The sequence below is a fragment of the Gymnoscopelus microlampas genome (genome assembly GCF_963454915.1).
Source record: "Gymnoscopelus microlampas genome assembly, chromosome: 12".
Classification (NCBI taxonomy): Eukaryota; Metazoa; Chordata; class Actinopteri; order Myctophiformes; family Myctophidae; genus Gymnoscopelus; species Gymnoscopelus microlampas.
In genome coordinates, this window is record NC_139949.1 from 38,599,893 (window position 1) to 38,625,355 (window position 25,463).

The window sequence follows — 25,463 nt, forward strand, 5'->3', positions numbered from 1 at the left end:
CAATCAAATGCTTTAATAAGCCGTATAGGTGCCCTCCTTTCCTATCGCACCAAGGAAGTTGCAGTCCAGCCAGGACAACAATGCGTTACTCAATGCTTGTTGAGTTTTGATGTCAATTTATGAAATACCAGTAAGACTCCCTAATCGGGAGATAAGCGACCGTAGGTCACATGTATACAGAAGAGGGCTGTAACGCCGATTGGTTCCTAGTTGTGTGGAGGGATTGTTTGTAGGGGGCAAGCCCCCGAGTTACGGCATTTTATGTGAGCTGCAGTGGCAGGGGGTCCTTTATGTTTCAGACTCTGAAAATCAAGCCCTGGATGGCCTGGTGGATGTCGTGGTGGACACCATGTCTGTCGAGTTGGAGCATGCTGAGGGGTCTTGGCACAGGGAGATGTCTACACACAGTGAGTATGAATCACATTTAAGCAGTCACCTTTTGTATTTCGATCTAAGAACATTCTTTGTCTTTTCCAGGCTCCCGACATGCAAGTGTAGCACCTCGGAGCAGAGAAATGTCCACACCCCGTGAGTATTCACTTTCTCCATTGCACCAACACATTTTAAGTACAGTCAGTACAAGGTGTTACATGTTGTGCATACTAAAGAAATCATTACCATACCTAATTCACAAGCAATGAGTAAGTAGTTACAGGCTCAATGTGTTGAACTATGTGTATCAGAGGAGATGTGTGATTGTCAACATCTAAGACCAACCAGTAGGGGTAGTCTTTTTCAGTGTGACATGGTGTTGTAGTAGTATTATGTCCAAGTATTAAGTCTTTAGTGATGGCTCCAGCCATCAGGCACAGTGATGGCTCCAGACACAGTGTCGGATACCGGCACAGCATCAGGACCAGCCACGACTCCAGGTACAGCAACAGCTCGGAGGCACTCTGTCAGGTCCAGACATGATGACAGGTCCCACCGCAGTGATGGGTCGAGGAACACGGTCAGGTCCAGACATGACAGATCCAGGGACACGGTCAGGCATGGTGAGTTGTCCAAAGGCCCCAAGTAATCAAAACCTTTACAATTCAGCAAGTAGTATCGTGCACCCCTAATTGTTACAATATGACATATTTATTATTTCTCATCTAATGTATAGTCATCTGTCTTGGAAAGTTTTAATGCAAAAATATCACTTTGTAATTTCTAAAATGTACTTTTGTTCTTATTACAGGTGCTATGCAGTGACTGAGAGGCCAACATGGGCATTCCCATTGCCAGCACAAGGTAAGTTCTGAGCTATTTCAATGAAGACCCCCAACAAACTGGGGGACACTTAATTTGCAACCCTTCTCTCTTTTGCCCATTCTCTCCTTTCTTCCTTTACTGTTCTCTCTGTCTCCTCTCCTATCGGGACACAAAAACTGCTCTTCAATTATATCAGTGTTTTGTATCATTGTAGGGTGGTGTCTATAACATGTCTCTGTGTACACTTACTTATTTTTCAGTATACCAGAAGAAAGTCCTGACCATATCAATATTCACTAAAGAACCTGCCTCTTCAGCGGCCAGTCATGTTGAGAGAATGGAGGACTTCCAGAGAGAGGAGCAACTCCTCAGTGATGTCCAAGCTTTTAATACCCTGGTAGGCTTTTCAAGAGTCTGGAAGTAATGAACAGCATAAGATGCACTCGCACACTTTTTACGTTCCTCTGGGATATGTCAGTGAAAGTTTTCATGGACTTATTCCAACAGGTGCTGCAACTTTCCCGTTATAGAGGGAAGGACGTTAAGGACTGTGTCCACAAAGTTCTTGACAGGTATGTTTCAACATACACTATGAATTAACCCCTGTGTGATGTTTGGGTGCGCTGTGGTTTTCAATGTGTGAACACTTATTTGGTTAATTCTTCTAGATGAGCGCCTGACTGCATGTTTCCATTAATTTGCCTTTTTTTTTTTTAGCTTAACACCTGAATCCTCTGTTATGTCATGTCAATGACATAATGGTTGAACATTAAGTGAAAATTAGTAGTATAAAGGGTTTATACCATGTTTTACAATAAATCCTAATCCTACTACATTATCAAATGTAATTTGTTTTTCTTAAGGCTCTTCAGTAACAGTCTGATGGCACAGTTGAACATGAAGGGGGAAAAAGAGAAGACTACGGCTTTCAGCGCAATACAAGGTAAGCCAATATTTCATGTTGACCAAGGACAAAATCAAAATGTAATTGGGTAAAACATGTCCTTTCCGGTTGACATAAAAAAAATACAATGCCAACTGTCTACCGTTACCGTTGCTATCATAACATTTTAAATAACTGGTGGTTAGGTGTAGAAGGGAGATGGCTTTGTATTAAACTAGTTGTGGATGTACAAGCATTTTTGCATGTCAATATGGAGACTCGCAATCAGTTTTATTGTCACTTCCACAACACACACTAGGCAAACAGGGGAGCAAAATGCCATTCTCCTCAACTCATGATGCACATTAAAAAGAGGCAAACATTAAAAAGTAAAGAGCAGACAACATTGGTAAAAAGTGCTGATGCATTCAAAGTGCAATCCATCTTTCAAGATGTTGGTTTTGGGGGCAATACATGGTTCAGGGTTCTGATGGTTTGGGGCAGCTGTTGGATGACCTGCTGGTGCTTCCCCCTGAGCTCTTGAACCTCCTACCAGATGGCAGGAGTTCAATCGAGCTGTGTATTATGTCAGATAGGGACTAGGACAGCATGTTGCCTTTGCACATTTTTTATTGCCTTTTTCTACTATGCAGATGCAGTCATGAAATTCGACCCAGAAGCCACAGAGGACCTCATAAGGCAGCATGCCGCAGACCACCTCAAGCATGCTCCAGCGAGAAGGGGAGGACACACAGCAGGCACTCAGGACTGATTTAACTTGAACTTTCACTGTCCATTGTGGGGGATCTTAGTGTCACAGTATTGTACAGTGTTGTGTAATTTGAACTTGTGTTCTGTTCAACGAAGTAGCTCTGGTTGGACCTTACCCTGGTAGCTCACTGGCTATTCAGTACAGCACTTGTTTAATATGTTTCAGTTGTTGTGGAACCGGCCCAAGCAAAAAGGGTGTCCCTGCAAAGTAAGCTGTGCTATTATGTTTTATTATTATTTTATTTTCATTCGACTAGTGACGTGGACTTGGACTTAGCCCCCCTCGGACATACCTGTGGACTACACCAGGTACAAATGACTTTTTTGTTGCTCTCCCTCATGGAGCTACTTGCGGATTATACCAGGGTCAGTCCACCCTAGGTGGACACGCACTGACCTTTTGCACCTTAATCCCATGTATAACGCACTGACTTTTTTGTCTTTTTTTTTATTGTACTCTTTTTCTCTAAGCACCTTAACGTCATAAGTATATCATGCACAGTATACGTACATTGCTGCTATGCTCAGGCACCTTAGTTTTTATTATCTCAGGTAGGGGGAGGGAGTGGCTGCACGTCATTGAGCTGGACATCTGATGATGATACACGCAAGAAGGAAGACGCCTAAGTATCACTTCTGCTTTTAATATATTGTAATATATGTATTATCTGTTTGTTTATGTTTGTAATATGTTTAATTTTGTCTCGCTGTTGATTTGCAGTGACCTTCAGATTAATCAAACTGTGTGATGAAGCAAGGGAAAGTCATTCATCATTGGTGGTTTTGCCATTACCTGAGGAGGAAATTGCAAGGCAAAATTCATGGTTTCAACCAAAAATGTATATTCTGGAAGGTTTTGTACAGGATGTACACCTGTGGCTATCAGAGGTGAAACAGCAAATGCATGTCATTATTCAGAAGGAACTACCAATACATGTCACTGTTGAAAAGGAGCCACAAACACCGATCACTGCTGAAAGTGAAATGTGGAGTGCTGTACATTCTGATGACATTGGACCCCATGACAGTATATCAAATGTATCAAAATCCACACACAAATCCACTCCATCAAAATTATCTTCAACTTCATCTGCTCATCATAGCTCAGGCTGAAAAGGCTGCTCTCATGGAACAGGTGGCTGGCTTACACAAAAATATGAAATTGAAGCATAACAGGGACAACTCAGAATGCAAAAGGAGCAACTGGAAATGGAGACTCAGCTGGAAGCAGCAAATGCAAAGGCCCATGTACTGGAAACCATGGGCCAAGGAACTCATCAAGAGTGTCAAGTGGGACAAACTCAAAGAAAGGAGCTGCTGCTCCAAAGGAAACAACCCCATTCAACCCAAATGCAAATACATACCTACCTACCTAAAAAGGAAACAATGGAAACCACAAAGCCTCCCTCCCAGCCACAGGTTGTGAGACCAAAACAACCACTTCATGAAAAATCTGCCAAAGCTCATTACATGACTCCTCTAATGCAATACTCTCTCCCCAGGCAAAATGTTCAAACCGAAAATATAATAAACCAAAATGTGCAAACTGAAAATGTACAGCTTCATGGGAAAAAGAATGTTCAAGGTCATGTCACTCACACTACACCCCCTGCAGGTGATATTTGTAATGTGCTACGAAGACAGAATGAAAAAACTGCTTTACTGGTTAAGCAAAATCTGTATTCCACTTTACCACCAAGAGACATTCCAGTTTATGATGGTGACCCATTGCAATATGAAATGTTTATCAGGGCATTTGAGAGAGGAGTGGAGAAAAAGACTGACGATTACAGTGACTGCTTACATTACTTTGAACAATATACAAAAGGCCATCCATACAAGCTCGGATAAACCTGGAGGAACAAGGCATGCAAGCTACAGGAGAGGCATGGACATCGTGCTAAGCTTTCTGACCTTGTACAATTCATAGAGAGACAGGTAAAAAATACTGTCTGACCCACTGTTTGGAAACATACAAGATGCTAAGCAAACTACAACTGTCAAAACCTCAACCATCATCAAACCAAGAGACACAAGAGACATTCCAAGAAGCAGTTTTGCCACAACAGTAACACCCATAGAAACGGCAGTGCAGTCAAATGGAGTGGAAAGAAGTGTATTCATCAGCTATCATAATGATTGTCTTTTCTGCAATAAAAGTGGTCACACATTGGAGCGGTGTCCACAGATGAAATAGAGAAGACACAGAGAGAAGATGCACTACTTAAAGGAAAAGGGAGTCTGTTTTTGGCTGTTTGAAAAGAGGACACTTAAGCAGAGACTGCACAAGTCGTTTAACCTGTGATACGTGTGAACAAAACCATCCTGATATACTCCACATTGAAGAAACCAGTGGTGAGCTGTGGATTTTTGAACTAAGGGTACTGTATTTTATGACGTCACGTGCGCAGGCATGTGCACATAGCCACTTACTAATACTGTATTCAACATGTGATTATTAATGTATTTATATTTCTTATTATTTTGTTGCATTGTTAATTTGTTGTTTTTATTTTTGTTTCAATTAATCAATTATTTTATTTTCCTTTTAGTTTTATATAAAAGCCCTTTACATAGACTCACCCACAGATAAGCAGTTAAAATAATCAGACAACTTGTCTTTGTCTTGTCTCAGAGAACTGGGTGCTCTGCTAAGCAATCCCCTTCACACTCTGCAGTGCACATTCAATTCAAGTACATGGCTTTTCTCCAGTAGCCTAATGTTATGCAAAGCAGCCAGGTAGACGCTATTGAGAATGTGTCGCCACTGACGGCGCTAACCTTCAGAGGCTATTGTTTAAACTTTAAGGTGTTAACGACCGCCGCTGACGGTGAGTGCATGTTGAGCACGCGCGAGCCCCCAGCCCCCACAGTCTCATAACTAAGGGTACGCCGTACCCGCCCGTACCCCCTAGAGCTCAACCCTGGAAGAAACGGAAAAGAAATCAATAGGAAACAATGCTGTCGTCTTACCTCACACATGTGGTCATATTGGGGCCGGTGATGAAACCTCCATCTTCTCCATAGTACCCGTTCAAGTGAAGAGCCACAGGGAGACAGTGTTGCAAACATATGCATTTTTGGACCATGGAAGCACATCCACATTCTGCACTGAAAACTTAATGAGAAGGCTAAACATTACCGGACAAAAAACTAATATTCTTCTCCGCACAATGAACCAAGTGAAGCCTGAGACCAGTCACCATATCTCAGGTTTGGAAATAGCCAAGTTGGACAAAAATGATTTCATACAACTCCCTAATGTGTTCACTCATAAAACCATGCCTGTCTCACAACACAATATTCCAAAAACAACAGGGCTTGTCACCATGGCCTTATTTGAAACATATCAAACTGCAAGAAATAGACTCTGGTGTTGACCTACTGATTGGCAGAAATGCTTCAAAGTTATTGGAACCTTTTTGGAGGTGGTTAACAGCCAGGCAGATCGACCATATGCTGTGAGGACCCTATTGGGGTGGGTCATCTATGGTCCCTTGATAGGAGACAACAATGTCAGGGATGAGACTGGCTGCACTGCTGCGGCTGTCAATCATATCATATATCCAGAAAAACAATCAGGACTTCAGTGAAAGAACAAGCAAGGAAATGGAAGCCAAGTCAGGGTAGGATGAAAGATGGACTACTGCGTGAAACGGATCTGTTCCGCAAGGTGGCTTGCCTCCCACAAGAAACGTTGGTGGTTATGTCCTCATACCCTTTCGCCATGGTCTGGAACAGCAATATTAAAGGTTACATTTTATTTTTCTTTCAGCTAGTTCCCGTCATGGCTGCACCTTCCTCGATCATCACCTGCTTGTCTCTCTCAGCACACCCTAAATTTGCTATTTGTCTTGCGTTGCAGCATCCTTCTCCCTCCGCCTCAGATAAACCATCTCTACCTCACCTCTCGCTTTATCCACCTCTCTTGCTTTATCGTCTAACCTTCTAACCTGGGCTTATACTCAAATGTAGTCATTTCTGTTCTCATCCCTCCATGTTGCTTCTAATGAGAATCGTAGCATTTTCAATCCGGCCGCCTCTAGTTCTTTGCCCTCTACTAACATGACCACTTGCCCGGTGATTTATTGACTATGGTTCACATAATTTATTTTCTGATATTGCACTAACATGTTTGTGCTGTCTTTTTCAGGTCATGTATGCCAGGGATGTGTGGTTGGAGGATGGAAAGGAGACCGAGGGTACAATTCCTAATAATTGGATCGACAGGGGTAAGGGAACCATTAGATGGCCAAATGCCAAACAAACACAACTTACAAGATGAGAAAGGACCCCCAGGAGGACTGGCTGACGTCCCAGTTAGTCAAGATAAAGATGACTTCAGGCAGGTTTTTGGATCATTTACTCAATAATTCAAGTACAAATAGTTGAATCAATGTTTACAGTTGAATTGTATAACTTCTAGTTAAAGCTTGTGAATGTGACAACTACAACCTGACCAGCCAAGCAGAGGAGGAAGAGGAGGATGTGGATGTGGTGATAAGGGAAGAGGAAACCTGTTAAAAGACAAGATGATGACTGATGTAGAGTTCATATGTTTCTCAAGTAACTTCTAAATATGAAATGTGTTAACAGAAACTGGGCCTCACATTGTAGACCATTCATGTTTTATATGACGTTTTGGAGCATTATGGGTAACTTTCTTCTATAATCAATTTATAAGTCCATTGTCAAAAATGACAATCAAATGCTTTAATAAGCCGTATAGGTGCCCTCCTTTCCTATCGCACCAAGGAAGTTGCAGTCCAGCCAGGACAACAATGCGTTACTCAATGCTTGTTGAGTTTTGATGTCAATTTATGAAATACCAGTAAGACTCCCTAATCGGGAGATAAGCGACCGTAGGTCACATGTATACAGAAGAGGGCTGTAACGGCGTTTGGTTCCTAGTTTTGTGGAGGGATTGTTTGTAGGGGGCAAGCCCCCGAGTTACGGCATTTTATGTGAGCTGCAGTGGCAGGGGGTCCTTTATGTTTCAGACTCTGAAAATCAAGCCCTGGATGGCCTGGTGGATGTCGTGGTGGACACCATGTCTGTCGAGTTGGAGCATGCTGAGGGGTCTTGGCACAGGGAGATGTCTACACACAGTGAGTATGAATCACATTTAAGCAGTCACCTTTTGTATTTCGATCTAAGAACATTCTTATGCCAGGCTCCCGACATGCAAGTGTAGCACCTCGGAGCAGAGAAATGTCCACACCCCGTGAGTATTCACTTTCTCCATTGCACCAACACATTTTAAGTACAGTCAGTACAAGGTGTTACATGTTGTGCATACTAAAGAAATCATTACCATACCTAATTCACAAGCAATGAGTAAGTAGTTACAGGCTCAATGTGTTGAACTATGTGTATCAGAGGAGATGTGTGATTGTCAACATCTAAGACCAACCAGTAGGGGTAGTCTTTTTCAGTGTGACATGGTGTTGTAGTAGTATTATGTCCAAGTATTAAGTCTTTAGTGATGGCTCCAGCCATCAGGCACAGTGATGGCTCCAGACACAGTGTCGGATACCGGCACAGCATCAGGACCAGCCACGACTCCAGGTACAGCAACAGCTCGGAGGCACTCTGTCAGGTCCAGACATGATGACAGGTCCCACCGCAGTGATGGGTCGAGGAACACGGTCAGGTCCAGACATGACAGATCCAGGGACACGGTCAGGCATGGTGAGTTGTCCAAAGGCCCCAAGTAATCAAAACCTTTACAATTCAGCAAGTAGTATCGTGCACCCCTAATTGTTACAATATGACATATTTATTATTTCTCATCTAATGTATAGTCATCTGTCTTGGAAAGTTTTAATGCAAAAATATCACTTTGTAATTTCTAAAATGTACTTTTGTTCTTATTACAGGTGCTATGCAGTGACTGAGAGGCCAACATGGGCATTCCCATTGCCAGCACAAGGTAAGTTCTGAGCTATTTCAATGAAGACCCCCAACAAACTGGGGGACACTTAATTTGCAACCCTTCTCTCTTCTGCCCATTCTCTCCTTTCTTCCTTTACTGTTCTCTCTGTCTCCTCTCCTATCGGGACACAAAAACTGCTCTTCAATTATATCAGTGTTTTGTATCATTGTAGGGTGGTGTCTATAACATGTCTCTGTGTACACTTACTTATTTTTCAGTATACCAGAAGAAAGTCCTGACCATATCAATATTCACTAAAGAACCTGCCTCTTCAGCGGCCAGTCATGTTGAGAGAATGGAGGACTTCCAGAGAGAGGAGCAACTCCTCAGTGATGTCCAAGCTTTTAATACCCTGGTAGGCTTTTCAAGAGTCTGGAAGTAATGAACAGCATAAGATGCACTCGCACACTTTTTACGTTCCTCTGGGATATGTCAGTGAAAGTTTTCATGGACTTATTCCAACAGGTGCTGCAACTTTCCCGTTATAGAGGGAAGGACGTTAAGGACTGTGTCCACAAAGTTCTTGACAGGTATGTTTCAACATACACTATGAATTAACCCCTGTGTGATGTTTGGGTGCGCTGTGGTTTTCAATGTGTGAACACTTATTTGGTTAATTCTTCTAGATGAGCGCCTGACTGCATGTTTCCATTAATTTGCCTTTTTTTTTTTTAGCTTAACACCTGAATCCTCTGTTATGTCATGTCAATGACATAATGGTTGAACATTAAGTGAAAATTAGTAGTATAAAGGGTTTATACCATGTTTTACAATAAATCCTAATCCTACTACATTATCAAATGTAATTTGTTTTTCTTAAGGCTCTTCAGTAACAGTCTGATGGCACAGTTGAACATGAAGGGGGAAAAAGAGAAGACTGCGGCTTTCAGCGCAATACAAGGTAAGCCAATATTTCATGTTGACCAAGGACAAAATCAAAATGTAATTGGGTAAAACATGTCCTTTCCGGTTGACATAAAAAAAATACAATGCCAACTGTCTACCGTTACCGTTGCTATCATAACATTTTAAATAACTGGTGGTTAGGTGTAGAAGGGAGATGGCTTTGTATTAAACTAGTTGTGGATGTACAAGCATTTTTGCATGTCAATATGGAGACTCGCAATCAGTTTTATTGTCACTTCCACAACACACACTAGGCAAACAGGGGAGCAAAATGCCATTCTCCTCAACTCATGATGCACATTAAAAAGAGGCAAACATTAAAAAGTAAAGAGCAGACAACATTGGTAAAAAGTGCTGATGCATTCAAAGTGCAATCCATCTTTCAAGATGTTGGTTTTGGGGGCAATACATGGTTCAGGGTTCTGATGGTTTGGGGCAGCTGTTGGATGACCTGCTGGTGCTTCCCCCTGAGCTCTTGAACCTCCTACCAGATGGCAGGAGTTCAATCGAGCTGTGTATTATGTCAGATAGGGACTAGGACAGCATGTTGCCTTTGCACATTTTTTATTGCCTTTTTCTACTATGCAGATGCAGTCATGAAATTCGACCCAGAAGCCACAGAGGACCTCATAAGGCAGCATGCCGCAGACCACCTCAAGCATGCTCCAGCGAGAAGGGGAGGACACACAGCAGGCACTCAGGACTGATTTAACTTGAACTTTCACTGTCCATTGTGGGGGATCTTAGTGTCACAGTATTGTACAGTGTTGTGTAATTTGAACTTGTGTTCTGTTCAACGAAGTAGCTCTGGTTGGACCTTACCCTGGTAGCTCACTGGCTATTCAGTACAGCACTTGTTTAATATGTTTCAGTTGTTGTGGAACCGGCCCAAGCAAAAAGGGTGTCCCTGCAAAGTAAGCTGTGCTATTATGTTTTATTATTATTTTATTTTCATTCGACTAGTGACGTGGACTTGGACTTAGCCCCCCTCGGACATACCTGTGGACTACACCAGGTACAAATGACTTTTTTGTTGCTCTCCCTCATGGAGCTACTTGCGGATTATACCAGGGTCAGTCCACCCTAGGTGGACACGCACTGACCTTTTGCACCTTAATCCCATGTATAACGCACTGACTTTTTTGTCTTTTTTTTTATTGTACTTTTTTTTCTCTAAGCACCTTAACGTCATAAGTATATCATGCACAGTATACGTACATTGCTGCTATGCTCAGGCACCTTAGTTTTTATTATCTCAGGTACTTTGTAAATATGTAGATAACTTGTTTGGCCTTCTGCTGTTCTCTTGTTTGATCTCCTTCCCACTTGCCCCCCACCCCTCTTCTTCATCCCCCTCTCTTCTTTCTATGGAAATTAACGTTGCGCTGGGAACGATGTACAAAAACGAATTTCACCCACTTTTGTACCTTGTAAACCTGTGATGTGACAATAAACCTGATTCTGATTCTGACGTGTAAAAAAAAAAAAGAGAAGTTAACTGCTCTGTTCTGGATCAAGCTTAATCAGCCCTGGTGACTGCTTTGTGTGTGCTTTGTGTTAAGTGGCTGTCCCGCTTCTGTTCTGTCAAAAATAATTCAAAGCTGGCTTGATCTGCTGTTTGTTTGAATACTTAATTAGTCAGATAGGTAAACGTCATGAGGTACGTTAAGGCTAAAAGGATAACACAAGTCCTGGGGACTTGTTTCCATTGTGGTCCTATGAACTAGATTCCATTTCAGGGGGTCTAGTTCCAGTCCACAAATATTCCACAATCATATGGAATATTTGTGGAATACTGTAATTGTGGAACATTTGTTTGCGCAGCTGTGTATTCACAAGAAGAATAAAGAGATAATAAGGAAATAAGTGTGTATTGAATTGTGATTTGTTTGTAAACCTCTGTGTACTGTATTCCCAGTTTTCAGAAGGTGGCATAACCATTTGATCTTGTTAATTTTCCTGTAGCTTTGTTTGATTAGCTTAGCAGCATGTTAACTACTAACTATGTTAAAGCTACAGGAAAATGAACAGGAAATGGGGATTACAGTTATGCACCGAGCCTAGAAGAAGTGGATTGTTTGATTAGTTTATTGAATATTAAAATTCAAAAGGATAAAAAACACAAGAAAGCCCGTAGGCTTGTTTCAATCGTGGTCCTTTGGGAAAGGGGACATAGGGAGCTACAATACAATACAATATAATAACATAAAAAACATAAAACAAGGCCAAATAAAACTTCCAAATTCAAAAAGGACAAACAGAAGACTAAACATCAACTAAACAAAAATTAAGATTGGGGTAAAGATGTCTATAATTAGTCTAAATTTGACGTAGAAAAGATGACCACATTTGGACTAGAATAAGCCCTTATGTAGAGGTTTGGACGTTCAGAAGACATCCGACAAAGACGCAATTAAAACTTTCATTCTGCACCCTTCAGGGACCAAAATGGGACGTTCAAAAATGACCTCATTGCACATTGGGAATAAAATAATATACTGTATATGTGAAAACATCTGTTCCATTCCTGTTGTTCCCTGAAGATGAAATGGTCGAGCTCGTTTGCCTGACCCCCAATTGTTATAATTGATCGTTCCTTCCGACCGACCGAGAGGCATACCGGACCGAGGTGGAAGGGCAACACTGCCCTCTAGTGGATACATCCAGTTTGTACACGCACATGTTAACCCAGAGTACAGAAGTCCTGACGTCACTCGTCCATCCCCTGGGTCGTAAAGTCATTTCCCTATGGAGAATAACATTGGGTCATCATAGAATCGTCTCATAAGAATTGTGGTCCAAAAATAAACAAACTGCCTCGGCGATATTGTCAGGGAGGAGCCTCGGCATTGTTTATGATAGTCAGTCACTCATATTTGAAAAAGTCAGTTTCTGGCAAATTTAACTAATTCGGCAGAAGTAACATTAGCGTTTTCTCACCGTCAGTTGATGCTTCATATCCATAAGAGTAAAACCGCCGGGGTCATTTGTTTATGTTTGGAACACAGTTCTTATTTGACGCGATATTAAACACGTCTATGGGAATTCAGAACAGGGGGGAAAAGGTTTTAAAGGTTTACGGTTCTAGAGGTTTTACATCTTCTAAAGCTCTAAGGTATTCTCTAAAATTCAAATGGTAGCCGATATGTCCTAAGTAGGCCGAACGTTGTAGAGTTGGAACGGAGTTTGTAGCTAAAAGTATGAAGGACTAGTTAGGGGTCAAAAAACGGGCCGAATACGTAGTGACAATAACGTCAGTGTGCTCGCTAAGTATATACTGTTAGGCACATACGTGAAATGTGGCCTCTGCACTTTAACAGCCTCCAATCACTCTAAGATTGCCACATTGTTGACCTGACCTGGAATCGTACCCAGCACATCCAGGACCTCTGGTTCTCCAGGCAGGCCCACTAACCACTCAGCTATAGCACTCTGATTAACATCTTGTCAGAAAATGAAATGAAACAGAGGTCTGACTATACTGAGTCAGAGTCAAGCTTTACAAAATGTAAGTTGTGTAAAAAAAAGTCTCACTATACTAAGTTGTTATTTGTTTTTTTTAAGTCAGGCTATACTCTACTCAGAGTCATAAGTTTACAAAATGTACTAAAGTACAGTGAACGTCTGTGCGGTTTGTCTTCATCACTGAAAATAACGTACATGTAAACAGATATAAAACTGCTGTCATGTGCAGTTGGGGTGAAGAAACACAACCATTTCACTCCTAATAGTACCTATTTGATTTGACATCCTGACTTGCTGCTGTGGCTGAGGCTTGAACCTGTTACCTGCGGCTCACTAGTCAGTGACTCTATCCATTCACCTACAGCTGTTTCCTTGTAATCTGTGGTTCTAAAACGTTTTGTTGTCAACCCCCCAAATTGACATGTATTTGGGCAGTGGACCCCAATGTGAAAAGATGTAGTGTCAGGGCCCCCCATGAAAAAGATTTATATTTATGCTGTAACACATTTTAAAGTTATTTGTCTTGTTTGTTGTTCAAGTCAAAGCACCAGGAAGGCTGTACTTGAGAGCCATCTGTTAGCTCAATGGGTTGAGACACAGTATTCATGATCCAGAGGCCATGAGTTCAAATCCCATTGATGTCTTTCCTATGAGTCTTTCCTTTGCAGACTGGCTTCCGGAAGATCAAGTGAAAACCATCAGGAAGGCTGTATTTGTCATCCAACTCTTAGCTTAATGGGTTGAGACGCAGTATACATGATCCAGAGGCCATGAGTTCAAATCCCACTGGTGTCTTTACTGTGATGCTTTCCTTTGCAGACTAACTTCTAGAAAAACAAGTTAAAAGCACCAGGAGACCTGTAACTCTCAGCCAACAGCATAGCTCAACTGGTAGAGCGTCTGTCCAATAACATGACTTGACTTCACTTGAGTGGGTTCGATTCCCACTTGAGTGAAGTTTCCCCGGTATCTTGGGGCAACGGATAAATTGACTGATATCCTTAGTGATGCTTCCCTTTGCAGACTAACTTCCAGAAAACAAGTTAAAAGCACCAAGAAACCTGTAACTCTCAGTCGACAGCATAGCTCAACTGGTAGAGCGTCTGTCCAATAACATGACACTTCACTTGAGTGGGTTCAATTCCCAGTCGAGTCAAGTGTCCCCGGTAACTTGGGGCAACGGATAAATTGACTGATATCCGTAGAATAACTTGTAGGAGTGTGCTGGTTCAAATCCAGTTCAACCCAGGACCGAGCGGTCCTGGGTTCGATTCCCACTAACGTCAAGTCCCCGGTAAATTGGGGCAGCGGATAAATTGACTGATATCCGTAGAATAACTTGTAGGAGTGTCCTGGTTCAAATCCAGTCACCACCTTAGTAACTGAGACCGAATCTGGCCAATTCGGTCTCAGTTACTGAGATAGATAGAGGGTGTGTAGAGTGGGTAGAGTAAAGAGGGAATGTAGTGGGAGGAGTAGGGGGAGGATTAGGGGGAGGAGTAGAACTAGGGGGAGGAGTAGGACTAGGAGTAGAACTAGAGTAGGGGGCCAGAGTAGGAGTAGAGGCCAGAGTAGGGGGAGGAGTAGGGCCAGAGTAGGAGAAGGGGTAGGGCCCAGAGTAGGGGGAGGAGTAGGGCCAGAGTAGGAGAAGGGGGAGGGTCCAGAATAGGGGGAGGAGTAGGGCCCAGAATAGGGGGAGGAGTAGGAGAAGGGGGAGGGCCCAGAATAGGGGGAGGAGTAGGGCCAGAGTAGGAGAAGGGGGAGGGCCCAGAATAGGGGGAGAAGTAGGGCCAGAGTAGGAGAAGGGGGAGGGTCCAGAATAGGAGGAGGAGTAGGGCCCAGAATAGGGGGAGGAGTAGGAGAAGGGAGGGCCCAGAATAGGGGGAGGAGTAGGGGGAGGGCCCAGAATAGGGGGAGGAGTAGTAACTGAGACCGAATCTGGCCAATTCGGTCTCAGTTACTGAGATAGATAGAGGGTGTGTAGAGTGGGTAGAGTAAAGAGGGAATGTAGTGGGAGGAGTAGGGGGAGGATTAGGGGGAGGAGTAGAACTAGGGGGAGGAGTAGGACTAGGAGTAGAACTAGAGTAGGGGGCCAGAGTAGGAGTAGGGGGAGGAGTAGGGGGAGGAGTAGGGCCAGAGTAGGAGAAGGGGTAGGGCCCAGAGTAGGGGGAGGAGTAGGGCCAGAGTAGGAGAAGGGGGAGGGTCCAGAATAGGGGGAGGAGTAGGGCCCAGAATAGGGGGAGGAGTAGGAGAAGGGGGAGGGCCCAGAATAGGGGGAGGAGTAGGGCCAGAGTAGGAGAAGGGGGAGGGCCCAGAATAGGGGGAGAAGTAGGGCCAGAGTAGGAGAAGGGGGAGGGTCCAGAATAGGAGGAGGAGTAGGGCCCAGAATAGGGGGAGGAGTAGGAGAAGGGAGGGCCCAGAATAGGGGGAGGAGTAGGGGGAGGGCCCAGAATAGGGGGAGGAGTAGGGGGAGGGCCCAGAATAGGGGGAGGAGTAGGGCTCAGAATAGGGGTCGGGGGAGGAGTAGGGCCAGAGTAGGAGAAGGTGGAGGAGTAGGGGGAGGGCCCAGAATAGGGGGAGGAGTAGGGCCAGAGTAGGAGAAGGGGGAGGGCCCAGCATAGGGGGAGGAGTAGGTGGGTGGAGTAGAGGCCAGAGTAGGGAGCCAGGAGAGGGATATGGTTTTGGTTTCTGTATGGAGGTGAAATTTTATTAGAGATTTGCAATATCGCGTGTGTGGAGATTTGCAATAAGAGGACAACTAGAGGGAAATAGGAATGTTGGCCTTAACTACCTTCCCTCCATCCCCCTACTCCTGGCCTCTATTCCTACTCCTCCCCTCCTATTCTAGGCCCTCCCCTCCTATTCTGGGCCCTCCCCCTACTCTGGCCCTACTCCTCCCCCTATTCTGGGCCCTCCCCCTTCTCCTACTCTGACCCTACTCCTCCCCCTATTCTGGGCCCTCCCCCTTCTCCTACTCTGACCCTACTCCTCCCCCTATTCTGGGCCCTCCCCCTTCTCCTACTCTGGCCCTACTCCTCCCCCTATTCTGGGCCCTCCCCCTTCTCCTACTCCTCCCCCTATTCTGGGCCCTACTCCTCCCCCTATTCTGGGCCCTCCCCCTTCTCCTACTCTGGCCCTACTCCTCCCCCTACTCTGGGCCCTACCCCTTCTCCTACTCTGGCCCTACTCCTCCCCCTACTCTCGGCCCTCCCCCTTCTCCTACTCCTCCCCCTATTCTGAGCCCTACTCCTCCCCCTATTCTGGGCCCTCCCCCTCCCCCTACTCTGGGGGCCCTCCCCCTCCCCCTACTCTGGGCCCTACCCCTTCTCCTACTCTGGCCCTACTCCTCCCCCTACTCTGGTCTCTACTCCTACTCTGGCCCCCTACTCTAGTTCTACTCCTAGTCCTACTCCTCCCCCTAGTTCTACTCCTCCCCCTAGTCCTACTCCTAATCCTCCCCCTAGTCCTACTCCTCCCACTACATTCCCTCTTTACTCTACCCCTACTCTACTCCGCCCACTCTACACACCCTCTATCTATCTCAGTAACTGAGACCGAATTGGCCAGATTCGGTCTCAGTTACTAAGGTGGTGACTGGATTTGAACCAGGACACTCCTACAAGTTATTCTACGGATATCAGTCAATTTATCCACTGCCCCAATTTACCGGGGACTTGACGTTAGTGGGAATCGAACCCAGGACCGCTCGGTCCTGGGTTGAACTGGATTTGAACCAGCACACTCCTACAAGTTATTCTACGGATATCAGTCAATTTATCCGTTGCCCCAAGTTACCGGGGACACTTGACTCGACTGGGAATTGAACCCACTCAAGTGAAGTGTCATGTTATTGGACAGACGCTCTACCAGTTGAGCTATGCTGTCGACTGAGAGTTACAGGTTTCTTGGTGCTTTTAACTTGTTTTCTGGAAGTTAGTCTGCAAAGGGAAGCATCACTAAGGATATCAGTCAATTTATCCGTTGCCCCAAGATACCGGGGAAACTTCACTCAAGTGGGAATCGAACCCACTCAAGTGAAGTCAAGTCATGTTATTGGACAGACGCTCTACCAGTTGAGCTATGCTGTTGGCTGAGAGTTACAGGTCTCCTGGTGCTTTTAACTTGTTTTTCTAGAAGTTAGTCTGCAAAGGAAAGCATCACAGTAAAGACACCAGTGGGATTTGAACTCATGGCCTCTGGATCATGTATACTGCGTCTCAACCCATTGAGCTAAGAGTTGGATGACAAATACAGCCTTCCTGATGGTTTTCACTTGATCTTCTGGAAGCCAGTCTGCAAAGGAAAGACTCATAGGAAAGACATCAATGGGATTTGAACTCATGGCCTCTGGATCATGAATACTGTGTCTCAACCCATTGAGCTAACAGATGGCTCTCAAGTACAGCCTTCCTGGTGCTTTGACTTGAACAACAAACAAGACAAATAACTTTAAAATGTGTTACAGCATAAATATAAATCTTTTTCATGGGGGGCCCTGACACTACATCTTTTCACATTGGGGTCCACTGCCCAAATACATGTCAATTTGGGGGGTTGACAACAAAACGTTTTAGAACCACAGATTACAAGGAAACAGCTGTAGGTGAATGGATAGAGTCACTGACTAGTGAGCTGCAGGTAACAGGTTCAAGCCTCAGCCACAGCAGCAAGTCAGGATGTCAATTCAAATAGGTACTATTAGGAGTGAAATGGTTGTGTTTCTTCACCCCAACTGCACATGACAGCAGTTTTATATCTGTTTACATGTACGTTATTTTCAGTGATGAAGACAAACCGCACAGACGTTCACTGTACTTTAGTACATTTTGTAAACTTATGACTCTGAGTAGAGTATAGCCTGACTTAAACAAACAAATAACAACTTAGTATAGTGAGACTTTTTTTTACACAACTTACATTTTGTAAAGCTTGACTCTGACTCAGTATAGTCAGACCTCTGTTTCATCTCATTTTCTGACATGATGTTAATCAGAGTGCTATAGCTGAGTGGTTAGTGGGCCTGCCTGGAGAACCAGAGGTCCTGGATGTGCTGGGTATGATTCCAGGTCAGGTCAACAATGTGGCAATCTTAGAGTGATTGGAGGCTGTTAAAGTGCAGAGGCCACATTTCACGTATGTGCCTAACAGTATATACTTAGCGAGCACACTGACGTTATTGTCACTACGTATTCGGCCCGTTTTTTGACCCCTAACTAGTCCTTCATACTTTTAGCTACAAACTCCGTTCCAACTCTACAACGTTCGGCCTACTTAGGACATATCGGCTACCATTTGAATTTTAGAGAATACCTTAGAGCTTTAGAAGATGTAAAACCTCTAGAACCGTAAACCTTTAAAACCTTTTCCCCCCTGTTCTGAATTCCCATAGACGTGTTTAATATCGCGTCAAATAAGAACTGTGTTCCAAACATAAACAAATGACCCCGGCGGTTTTACTCTTATGGATATGAAGCATCAACTGACGGTGAGAAAACGCTAATGTTACTTCTGCCGAATTAGTTAAATTTGCCAGAAACTGACTTTTTCAAATATGAGTGACTGACTATCATAAACAATGCCGAGGCTCCTCCCTGACAATATCGCCGAGGCAGTTTGTTTATTTTTGGACCACAATTCTTATGAGACGATTCTATGATGACCCAATGTTATTCTCCATAGGGAAATGACTTTACGACCCAGGGGATGGACGAGTGACGTCAGGACTTCTGTACTCTGGGTTAACATGTGCGTGTACAAACTGGATGTATCCACTAGAGGGCAGTGTTGCCCTTCCACCTCGGTCCGGTATGCCTCTCGGTCGGTCGGAAGGAACGATCAATTATAACAATTGGGGGTCAGGCAAACGAGCTCGACCATTTCATCTTCAGGGAACAACAGGAATGGAACAGATGTTTTCACATATACAGTATATTATTTTATTCCCAATGTGCAATGAGGTCATTTTTGAACGTCCCATTTTGGTCCCTGAAGGGTGCAGAATGAAAGTTTTAATTGCGTCTTTGTCGGATGTCTTCTGAACGTCCAAACCTCTACATAAGGGCTTATTCTAGTCCAAATGTGGTCATCTTTTCTACGTCAAATTTAGACTAATTATAGACATCTTTACCCCAATCTTAATTTTTGTTTAGTTGATGTTTAGTCTTCTGTTTGTCCTTTTTGAATTTGGAAGTTTTATTTGGCCTTGTTTTATGTTTTTTATGTTATTATATTGTATTGTATTGTAGCTCCCTATGTCCCCTTTCCCAAAGGACCACGATTGAAACAAGCCTACGGGCTTTCTTGTGTTTTTTATCCTTTTGAATTTTAATATTCAATAAACTAATCAAACAATCCACTTCTTCTAGGCTCGGTGCATAACTGTAATCCCCATTTCCTGTTCATTTTCCTGTAGCTTTAACATAGTTAGTAGTTAACATGCTGCTAAGCTAATCAAACAAAGCTACAGGAAAATGAACAAGATCAAATGGTTATGCCACCTTCTGAAAACTGGGAATACAGTACACAGAGGTTTACAAACAAATCACAATTCAATACACACTTATTTCCTTATTATCTCTTTATTCTTCTTGTGAATACACAGCTGCGCAAACAAATGTTCCACAATTACAGTATTCCACAAATATTCCACATGATTGTGGAATATTTGTGGGCTGGAACTAGACCCCCTGAAATGGAATCTAGTTCATAGGACCACAATGGAAACAAGTCCCCAGGACTTGTGTTATCCTTTTAGCCTTAACGTACCTCATGACGTTTACCTATCTGACTAATTAAGTATTCAAACAAACAGCAGATCAAGCCAGCTTTGAATTATTTTTGACAGAACAGAAGCGGGACAGCCACTTAACACAAAGCACACACAAAGCAGTCACCAGGGCTGATTAAGCTTGATCCAGAACAGAGCAGTTAACTTCTCTTTTTTTTTTTTACACGTCAGAATCAGAATCAGGTTTATTGTCACATCACAGGTTTACAAGGTACAAAAGTGGGTGAAATTCGTTTTTGTACATCGTTCCCAGCGCAACGTTAATTTCCATAGAAAGAAGAGGGGGGGAAGAAGAAGAGGGGTGGGGGGCAAGTGGGAAGGAGATCAAACAAGAGAACAGCAGAAGGCCAAACAAGTTATCTACATATTTACAAAGTACCTGAGATAATAAAAACTAAGGTGCCTGAGCATAGCAGCAATGTACGTATACTGTGCATGATATACTTATGACGTTAAGGTGCTTAGAGAAAAAGAGTACAATAAAAAAAAAGACAAAAAAGTCAGTGCGTTATACATGGGATTAAGGTGCAAAAGGTCAGTGCGTGTCCACCTAGGGTGGACTGACCCTGGTATAATCCGCAAGTAGCTCCATGAGGGAGAGCAACAAAAAAGTCATTTGTACCTGGTGTAGTCCACAGGTATGTCCGAGGGGGGCTAAGTCCAAGTCCACGTCACTAGTCGAATGAAAATAAAATAATAATAAAACATAATAGCACAGCTTACTTTGCAGGGACACCCTTTTTGCTTGGGCCGGTTCCACAACAACTGAAACATATTAAACAAGTGCTGTACTGAATAGCCAGTGAGCTACCAGGGTAAGGTCCAACCAGAGCTACTTCGTTGAACAGAACACAAGTTCAAATTACACAACACTGTACAATACTGTGACACTAAGATCCCCCACAATGGACAGTGAAAGTTCAAGTTAAATCAGTCCTGAGTGCCTGCTGTGTGTCCTCCCCTTCTCGCTGGAGCATGCTTGAGGTGGTCTGCGGCATGCTGCCTTATGAGGTCCTCTGTGGCTTCTGGGTCGAATTTCATGACTGCATCTGCATAGTAGAAAAAGGCAATAAAAAATGTGCAAAGGCAACATGCTGTCCTAGTCCCTATCTGACATAATACACAGCTCGATTGAACTCCTGCCATCTGGTAGGAGGTTCAAGAGCTCAGGGGGAAGCACCAGCAGGTCATCCAACAGCTGCCCCAAACCATCAGAACCCTGAACCATGTATTGCCCCCAAAACCAACATCTTGAAAGATGGATTGCACTTTGAATGCATCAGCACTTTTTACCAATGTTGTCTGCTCTTTACTTTTTAATGTTTGCCTCTTTTTAATGTGCATCATGAGTTGAGGAGAATGGCATTTTGCTCCCCTGTTTGCCTAGTGTGTGTTGTGGAAGTGACAATAAAACTGATTGCGAGTCTCCATATTGACATGCAAAAATGCTTGTACATCCACAACTAGTTTAATACAAAGCCATCTCCCTTCTACACCTAACCACCAGTTATTTAAAATGTTATGATAGCAACGGTAACGGTAGACAGTTGGCATTGTATTTTTTTTATGTCAACCGGAAAGGACATGTTTTACCCAATTACATTTTGATTTTGTCCTTGGTCAACATGAAATATTGGCTTACCTTGTATTGCGCTGAAAGCCGCAGTCTTCTCTTTTTCCCCCTTCATGTTCAACTGTGCCATCAGACTGTTACTGAAGAGCCTTAAGAAAAACAAATTACATTTGATAATGTAGTAGGATTAGGATTTATTGTAAAACATGGTATAAACCCTTTATACTACTAATTTTCACTTAATGTTCAACCATTATGTCATTGACATGACATAACAGAGGATTCAGGTGTTAAGCTAAAAAAAAAAAAGGCAAATTAATGGAAACATGCAGTCAGGCGCTCATCTAGAAGAATTAACCAAATAAGTGTTCACACATTGAAAACCACAGCGCACCCAAACATCACACAGGGGTTAATTCATAGTGTATGTTGAAACATACCTGTCAAGAACTTTGTGGACACAGTCCTTAACGTCCTTCCCTCTATAACGGGAAAGTTGCAGCACCTGTTGGAATAAGTCCATGAAAACTTTCACTGACATATCCCAGAGGAACGTAAAAAGTGTGCGAGTGCATCTTATGCTGTTCATTACTTCCAGACTCTTGAAAAGCCTACCAGGGTATTAAAAGCTTGGACATCACTGAGGAGTTGCTCCTCTCTCTGGAAGTCCTCCATTCTCTCAACATGACTGGCCGCTGAAGAGGCAGGTTCTTTAGTGAATATTGATATGGTCAGGACTTTCTTCTGGTATACTGAAAAATAAGTAAGTGTACACAGAGACATGTTATAGACACCACCCTACAATGATACAAAACACTGATATAATTGAAGAGCAGTTTTTGTGTCCCGATAGGAGAGGAGACAGAGAGAACAGTAAAGGAAGAAAGGAGAGAATGGGCAGAAGAGAGAAGGGTTGCAAATTAAGTGTCCCCCAGTTTGTTGGGGGTCTTCATTGAAATAGCTCAGAACTTACCTTGTGCTGGCAATGGGAATGCCCATGTTGGCCTCTCAGTCACTGCATAGCACCTGTAATAAGAACAAAAGTACATTTTAGAAATTACAAAGTGATATTTTTGCATTAAAACTTTCCAAGACAGATGACTATACATTAGATGAGAAATAATAAATATGTCATATTGTAACAATTAGGGGTGCACGATACTACTTGCTGAATTGTAAAGGTTTTGATTACTTGGGGCCTTTGGACAACTCACCATGCCTGACCGTGTCCCTGGATCTGTCATGTCTGGACCTGACCGTGTTCCTCGACCCATCACTGCGGTGGGACCTGTCATCATGTCTGGACCTGACAGAGTGCCTCCGAGCTGTTGCTGTACCTGGAGTCGTGGCTGGTCCTGATGCTGTGCCGGTATCCGACACTGTGTCTGGAGCCATCACTGTGCCTGATGGCTGGAGCCATCACTAAAGACTTAATACTTGGACATAATACTACTACAACACCATGTCACACTGAAAAAGACTACCCCTACTGGTTGGTCTTAGATGTTGACAATCACACATCTCCTCTGATACACATAGTTCAACACATTGAGCCTGTAACTACTTACTCATTGCTTGTGAATTAGGTATGGTAATGATTTCTTTAGTATGCACAACATGTAACACCTTGTACTGACTGTACTTAAAATGTGTTGGTGCAATGGAGAAAGTGAATACTCACGGGGTGTGGACATTTCTCTGCTCCGAGGTGCTACACTTGCATGTCGGGAGCCTGGAAAAGACAAAGAATGTTCTTAGATCGAAATACAAAAGGTGACTGCTTAAATGTGATTCATACTCACTGTGTGTAGACATCTCCCTGTGCCAAGACCCCTCAGCATGCTCCAACTCGACAGACATGGTGTCCACCACGACATCCACCAGGCCATCCAGGGCTTGATTTTCAGAGTCTGAAACATAAAGGACCCCCTGCCACTGCAGCTCACATAAAATGCCGTAACTCGGGGGCTTGCCCCCTACAAACAATCCCTCCACACAACTAGGAACCAAACGCCGTTACAGCCCTCTTCTGTATACATGTGACCTACGGTCGCTTATCTCCCGATTAGGGAGTCTTACTGGTATTTCATAAATTGACATCAAAACTCAACAAGCATTGAGTAACGCATTGTTGTCCTGGCTGGACTGCAACTTCCTTGGTGCGATAGGAAAGGAGGGCACCTATACGGCTTATTAAAGCATTTGATTGTCATTTTTGACAATGGACTTATAAATTGATTATAGAAGAAAGTTACCCATAATGCTCCAAAACGTCATATAAAACATGAATGGTCTACAATGTGAGGCCCAGTTTCTGTTAACACATTTCATATTTAGAAGTTACTTGAGAAACATATGAACTCTACATCAGTCATCATCTTGTCTTTTAACAGGTTTCCTCTTCCCTTATCACCACATCCACATCCTCCTCTTCCTCCTCTGCTTGGCTGGTCAGGTTGTAGTTGTCACATTCACAAGCTTTAACTAGAAGTTATACAATTCAACTGTAAACATTGATTCAACTATTTGTACTTGAATTATTGAGTAAATGATCCAAAAACCTGCCTGAAGTCATCTTTATCTTGACTAACTGGGACGTCAGCCAGTCCTCCTGGGGGTCCTTTCTCATCTTGTAAGTTGTGTTTGTTTGGCATTTGGCCATCTAATGGTTCCCTTACCCCTGTCGATCCAATTATTAGGAATTGTACCCTCTGTCTCCTTTCCATCCTCCAACCACACATCCCTGGCATACATGACCTGAAAAAGACAGCACAAACATGTTAGTGCAATATCAGAAAATAAATTATGTGAACCATAGTCAATAAATCACCGGGCAAGTGGTCATGTTAGTAGAGGGCAAAGAACTAGAGGCGGCCGGATTGAAAATGCTACGATTCTCATTAGAAGCAACATGGAGGGATGAGAACAGAAATGACTACATTTGAGTATAAGCCCAGGTTAGAAGGTTAGACGATAAAGCAAGAGAGGTGGATAAAGCGAGAGGTGAGGTAGAGATGGTTTATCTGAGGCGGAGGGAGAAGGATGCTGCAACGCAAGACAAATAGCAAATTTAGGGTGTGCTGAGAGAGACAAGCAGGTGATGATCGAGGAAGGTGCAGCCATGACGGGAACTAGCTGAAAGAAAAACAAAATGTAACCTTTAATATTGCTGTTCCAGACCATGGCGAAAGGGTATGAGGACATAACCACCAACGTTTCTTGTGGGAGGCAAGCCACCTTGCGGAACAGATCCGTTTCACGCAGTAGTCCATCTTTCATCCTACCCTGACTTGGCTTCCATTTCCTTGCTTGTTCTTTCACTGAAGTCCTGATTGTTTTTCTGGATATATGATATGATTGACAGCCGCAGCAGTGCAGCCAGTCTCATCCCTGACATTGTTGTCTCCTATCAAGGGACCATAGATGACCCACCCCAATAGGGTCCTCACAGCATATGGTCGATCTGCCTGGCTGTTAACCACCTCCAAAAAGGTTCCAATAACTTTGAAGCATTTTTAGTTTTTTGTCCGGTAATGTTTAGCCTTCTCATTAAGTTTTCAGTGCAGAATGTGGATGTGCTTCCATGGTCCAAAAATGCATATGTTTGCAACACTGTCTCCCTGTGGCTCTTCACTTGAACGGGTACTATGGAGAAGATGGAGGTTTCATCACCGGCCCCAATATGACCACATGTGTGAGGTGAGACGACAGCATTGTTTCCTATTGATTTCTTTTCCGTTTCTTCCAGGGTTGAGCTCTAGGGGGTACGGGCGGGTACGGCGTACCCTTAGTTATGAGACTGTGGGGGCTGGGGGCTCGCGCGTGCTCAACATGCACTCACCGTCAGCGGCGGTCGTTAACACCTTAAAGTTTAAACAATAGCCTCTGAAGGTTAGCGCCGTCAGTGGCGACACATTCTCAATAGCGTCTACCTGGCTGCTTTGCA

General features: G+C 43.6%; 2 protein-coding genes and 1 long non-coding RNA gene across 6 annotated transcripts; 2 read left to right on the forward strand and 1 right to left on the reverse strand.

Annotated features, from left to right (window-relative positions):
* The first annotated feature begins 350 nt into the window (after nt 1-350).
* Nucleotides 351-1,972, forward strand: LOC311057643. Its single transcript, XR_014601980.1, has 6 exons — nt 351-407; nt 478-528; nt 800-995; nt 1,184-1,236; nt 1,458-1,594; nt 1,705-1,972. It is a non-coding gene; the product is annotated as an uncharacterized lncRNA (long non-coding RNA).
* Nucleotides 1,973-7,902: 5,930 nt separating this feature from the next.
* LOC311057610 (uncharacterized protein) lies at nt 7,903-10,903 on the forward strand. Of its 2 annotated transcripts, XM_084074607.1 has the most exons (8): nt 7,903-7,959; nt 8,025-8,075; nt 8,347-8,542; nt 8,731-8,783; nt 9,005-9,141; nt 9,252-9,316; nt 9,608-9,687; nt 10,281-10,903. In XM_084074607.1, the coding sequence occupies exons 5-8, from the start codon at nt 9,082-9,084 to the stop codon at nt 10,397-10,399; spliced, it is 324 nt and encodes a 107-aa protein (XP_083930733.1). In that variant the 5' UTR covers nt 7,903-7,959; nt 8,025-8,075; nt 8,347-8,542; nt 8,731-8,783; nt 9,005-9,081; the 3' UTR covers nt 10,400-10,903. The 2 variants fall into 2 exon arrangements, with proteins under 2 accessions (XP_083930733.1, XP_083930734.1); XM_084074608.1 differs by lacking the exon at nt 7,903-7,959 and having other exon boundaries at nt 8,049-8,075; nt 8,335-8,542.
* A 9,068-nt stretch (nt 10,904-19,971) lies between these two features.
* On the reverse strand, nt 19,972-23,376 carry LOC311056827 (uncharacterized protein). 3 transcript variants are annotated; one of them, XM_084073659.1, is made up of 8 exons: nt 23,320-23,376; nt 23,199-23,249; nt 22,732-22,927; nt 22,491-22,543; nt 22,133-22,269; nt 21,958-22,022; nt 21,587-21,666; nt 19,972-20,993 (listed from the first exon to the last, which is right to left on the reverse strand). In XM_084073659.1, the coding sequence occupies exons 5-8, from the start codon at nt 22,190-22,192 to the stop codon at nt 20,875-20,877; spliced, it is 324 nt and encodes a 107-aa protein (XP_083929785.1). In that variant the 5' UTR covers nt 22,193-22,269; nt 22,491-22,543; nt 22,732-22,927; nt 23,199-23,249; nt 23,320-23,376; the 3' UTR covers nt 19,972-20,874. The 3 variants fall into 3 exon arrangements, with proteins under 3 accessions (XP_083929785.1, XP_083929786.1, XP_083929787.1); XM_084073660.1 differs by having other exon boundaries at nt 23,199-23,270; nt 23,320-23,347; XM_084073661.1 differs by having other exon boundaries at nt 22,732-22,939; nt 23,199-23,270; nt 23,320-23,339.
* Between the last annotated feature and the right edge of the window lie 2,087 nt (nt 23,377-25,463).

What these genes read in the sequence shown, in the direction of transcription:
- LOC311057610 (XM_084074607.1), top strand. Translation starts at nt 9,082, where the DNA reads ATGGAGGACTTCCAGAGAGAGGAGCAACTCCTCAGTGATGTCCAAGCT. An exon ending in TCCAAGCTTTTAATACCCTG is followed by an intron (nt 9,142 to 9,251) that starts GTAGGCTTTTCA and finishes TTATTCCAACAG; the next exon opens with GTGCTGCAACTTTCCCGTTA. An exon ending in GTCCACAAAGTTCTTGACAG is followed by an intron (nt 9,317 to 9,607) that starts GTATGTTTCAAC and finishes GTTTTTCTTAAG; the next exon opens with GCTCTTCAGTAACAGTCTGA.
- LOC311056827 (XM_084073659.1), bottom strand. Translation starts at nt 22,192, where the DNA reads ATGGAGGACTTCCAGAGAGAGGAGCAACTCCTCAGTGATGTCCAAGCT. An exon ending in TCCAAGCTTTTAATACCCTG is followed by an intron (nt 22,023 to 22,132) that starts GTAGGCTTTTCA and finishes TTATTCCAACAG; the next exon opens with GTGCTGCAACTTTCCCGTTA. An exon ending in GTCCACAAAGTTCTTGACAG is followed by an intron (nt 21,667 to 21,957) that starts GTATGTTTCAAC and finishes GTTTTTCTTAAG; the next exon opens with GCTCTTCAGTAACAGTCTGA.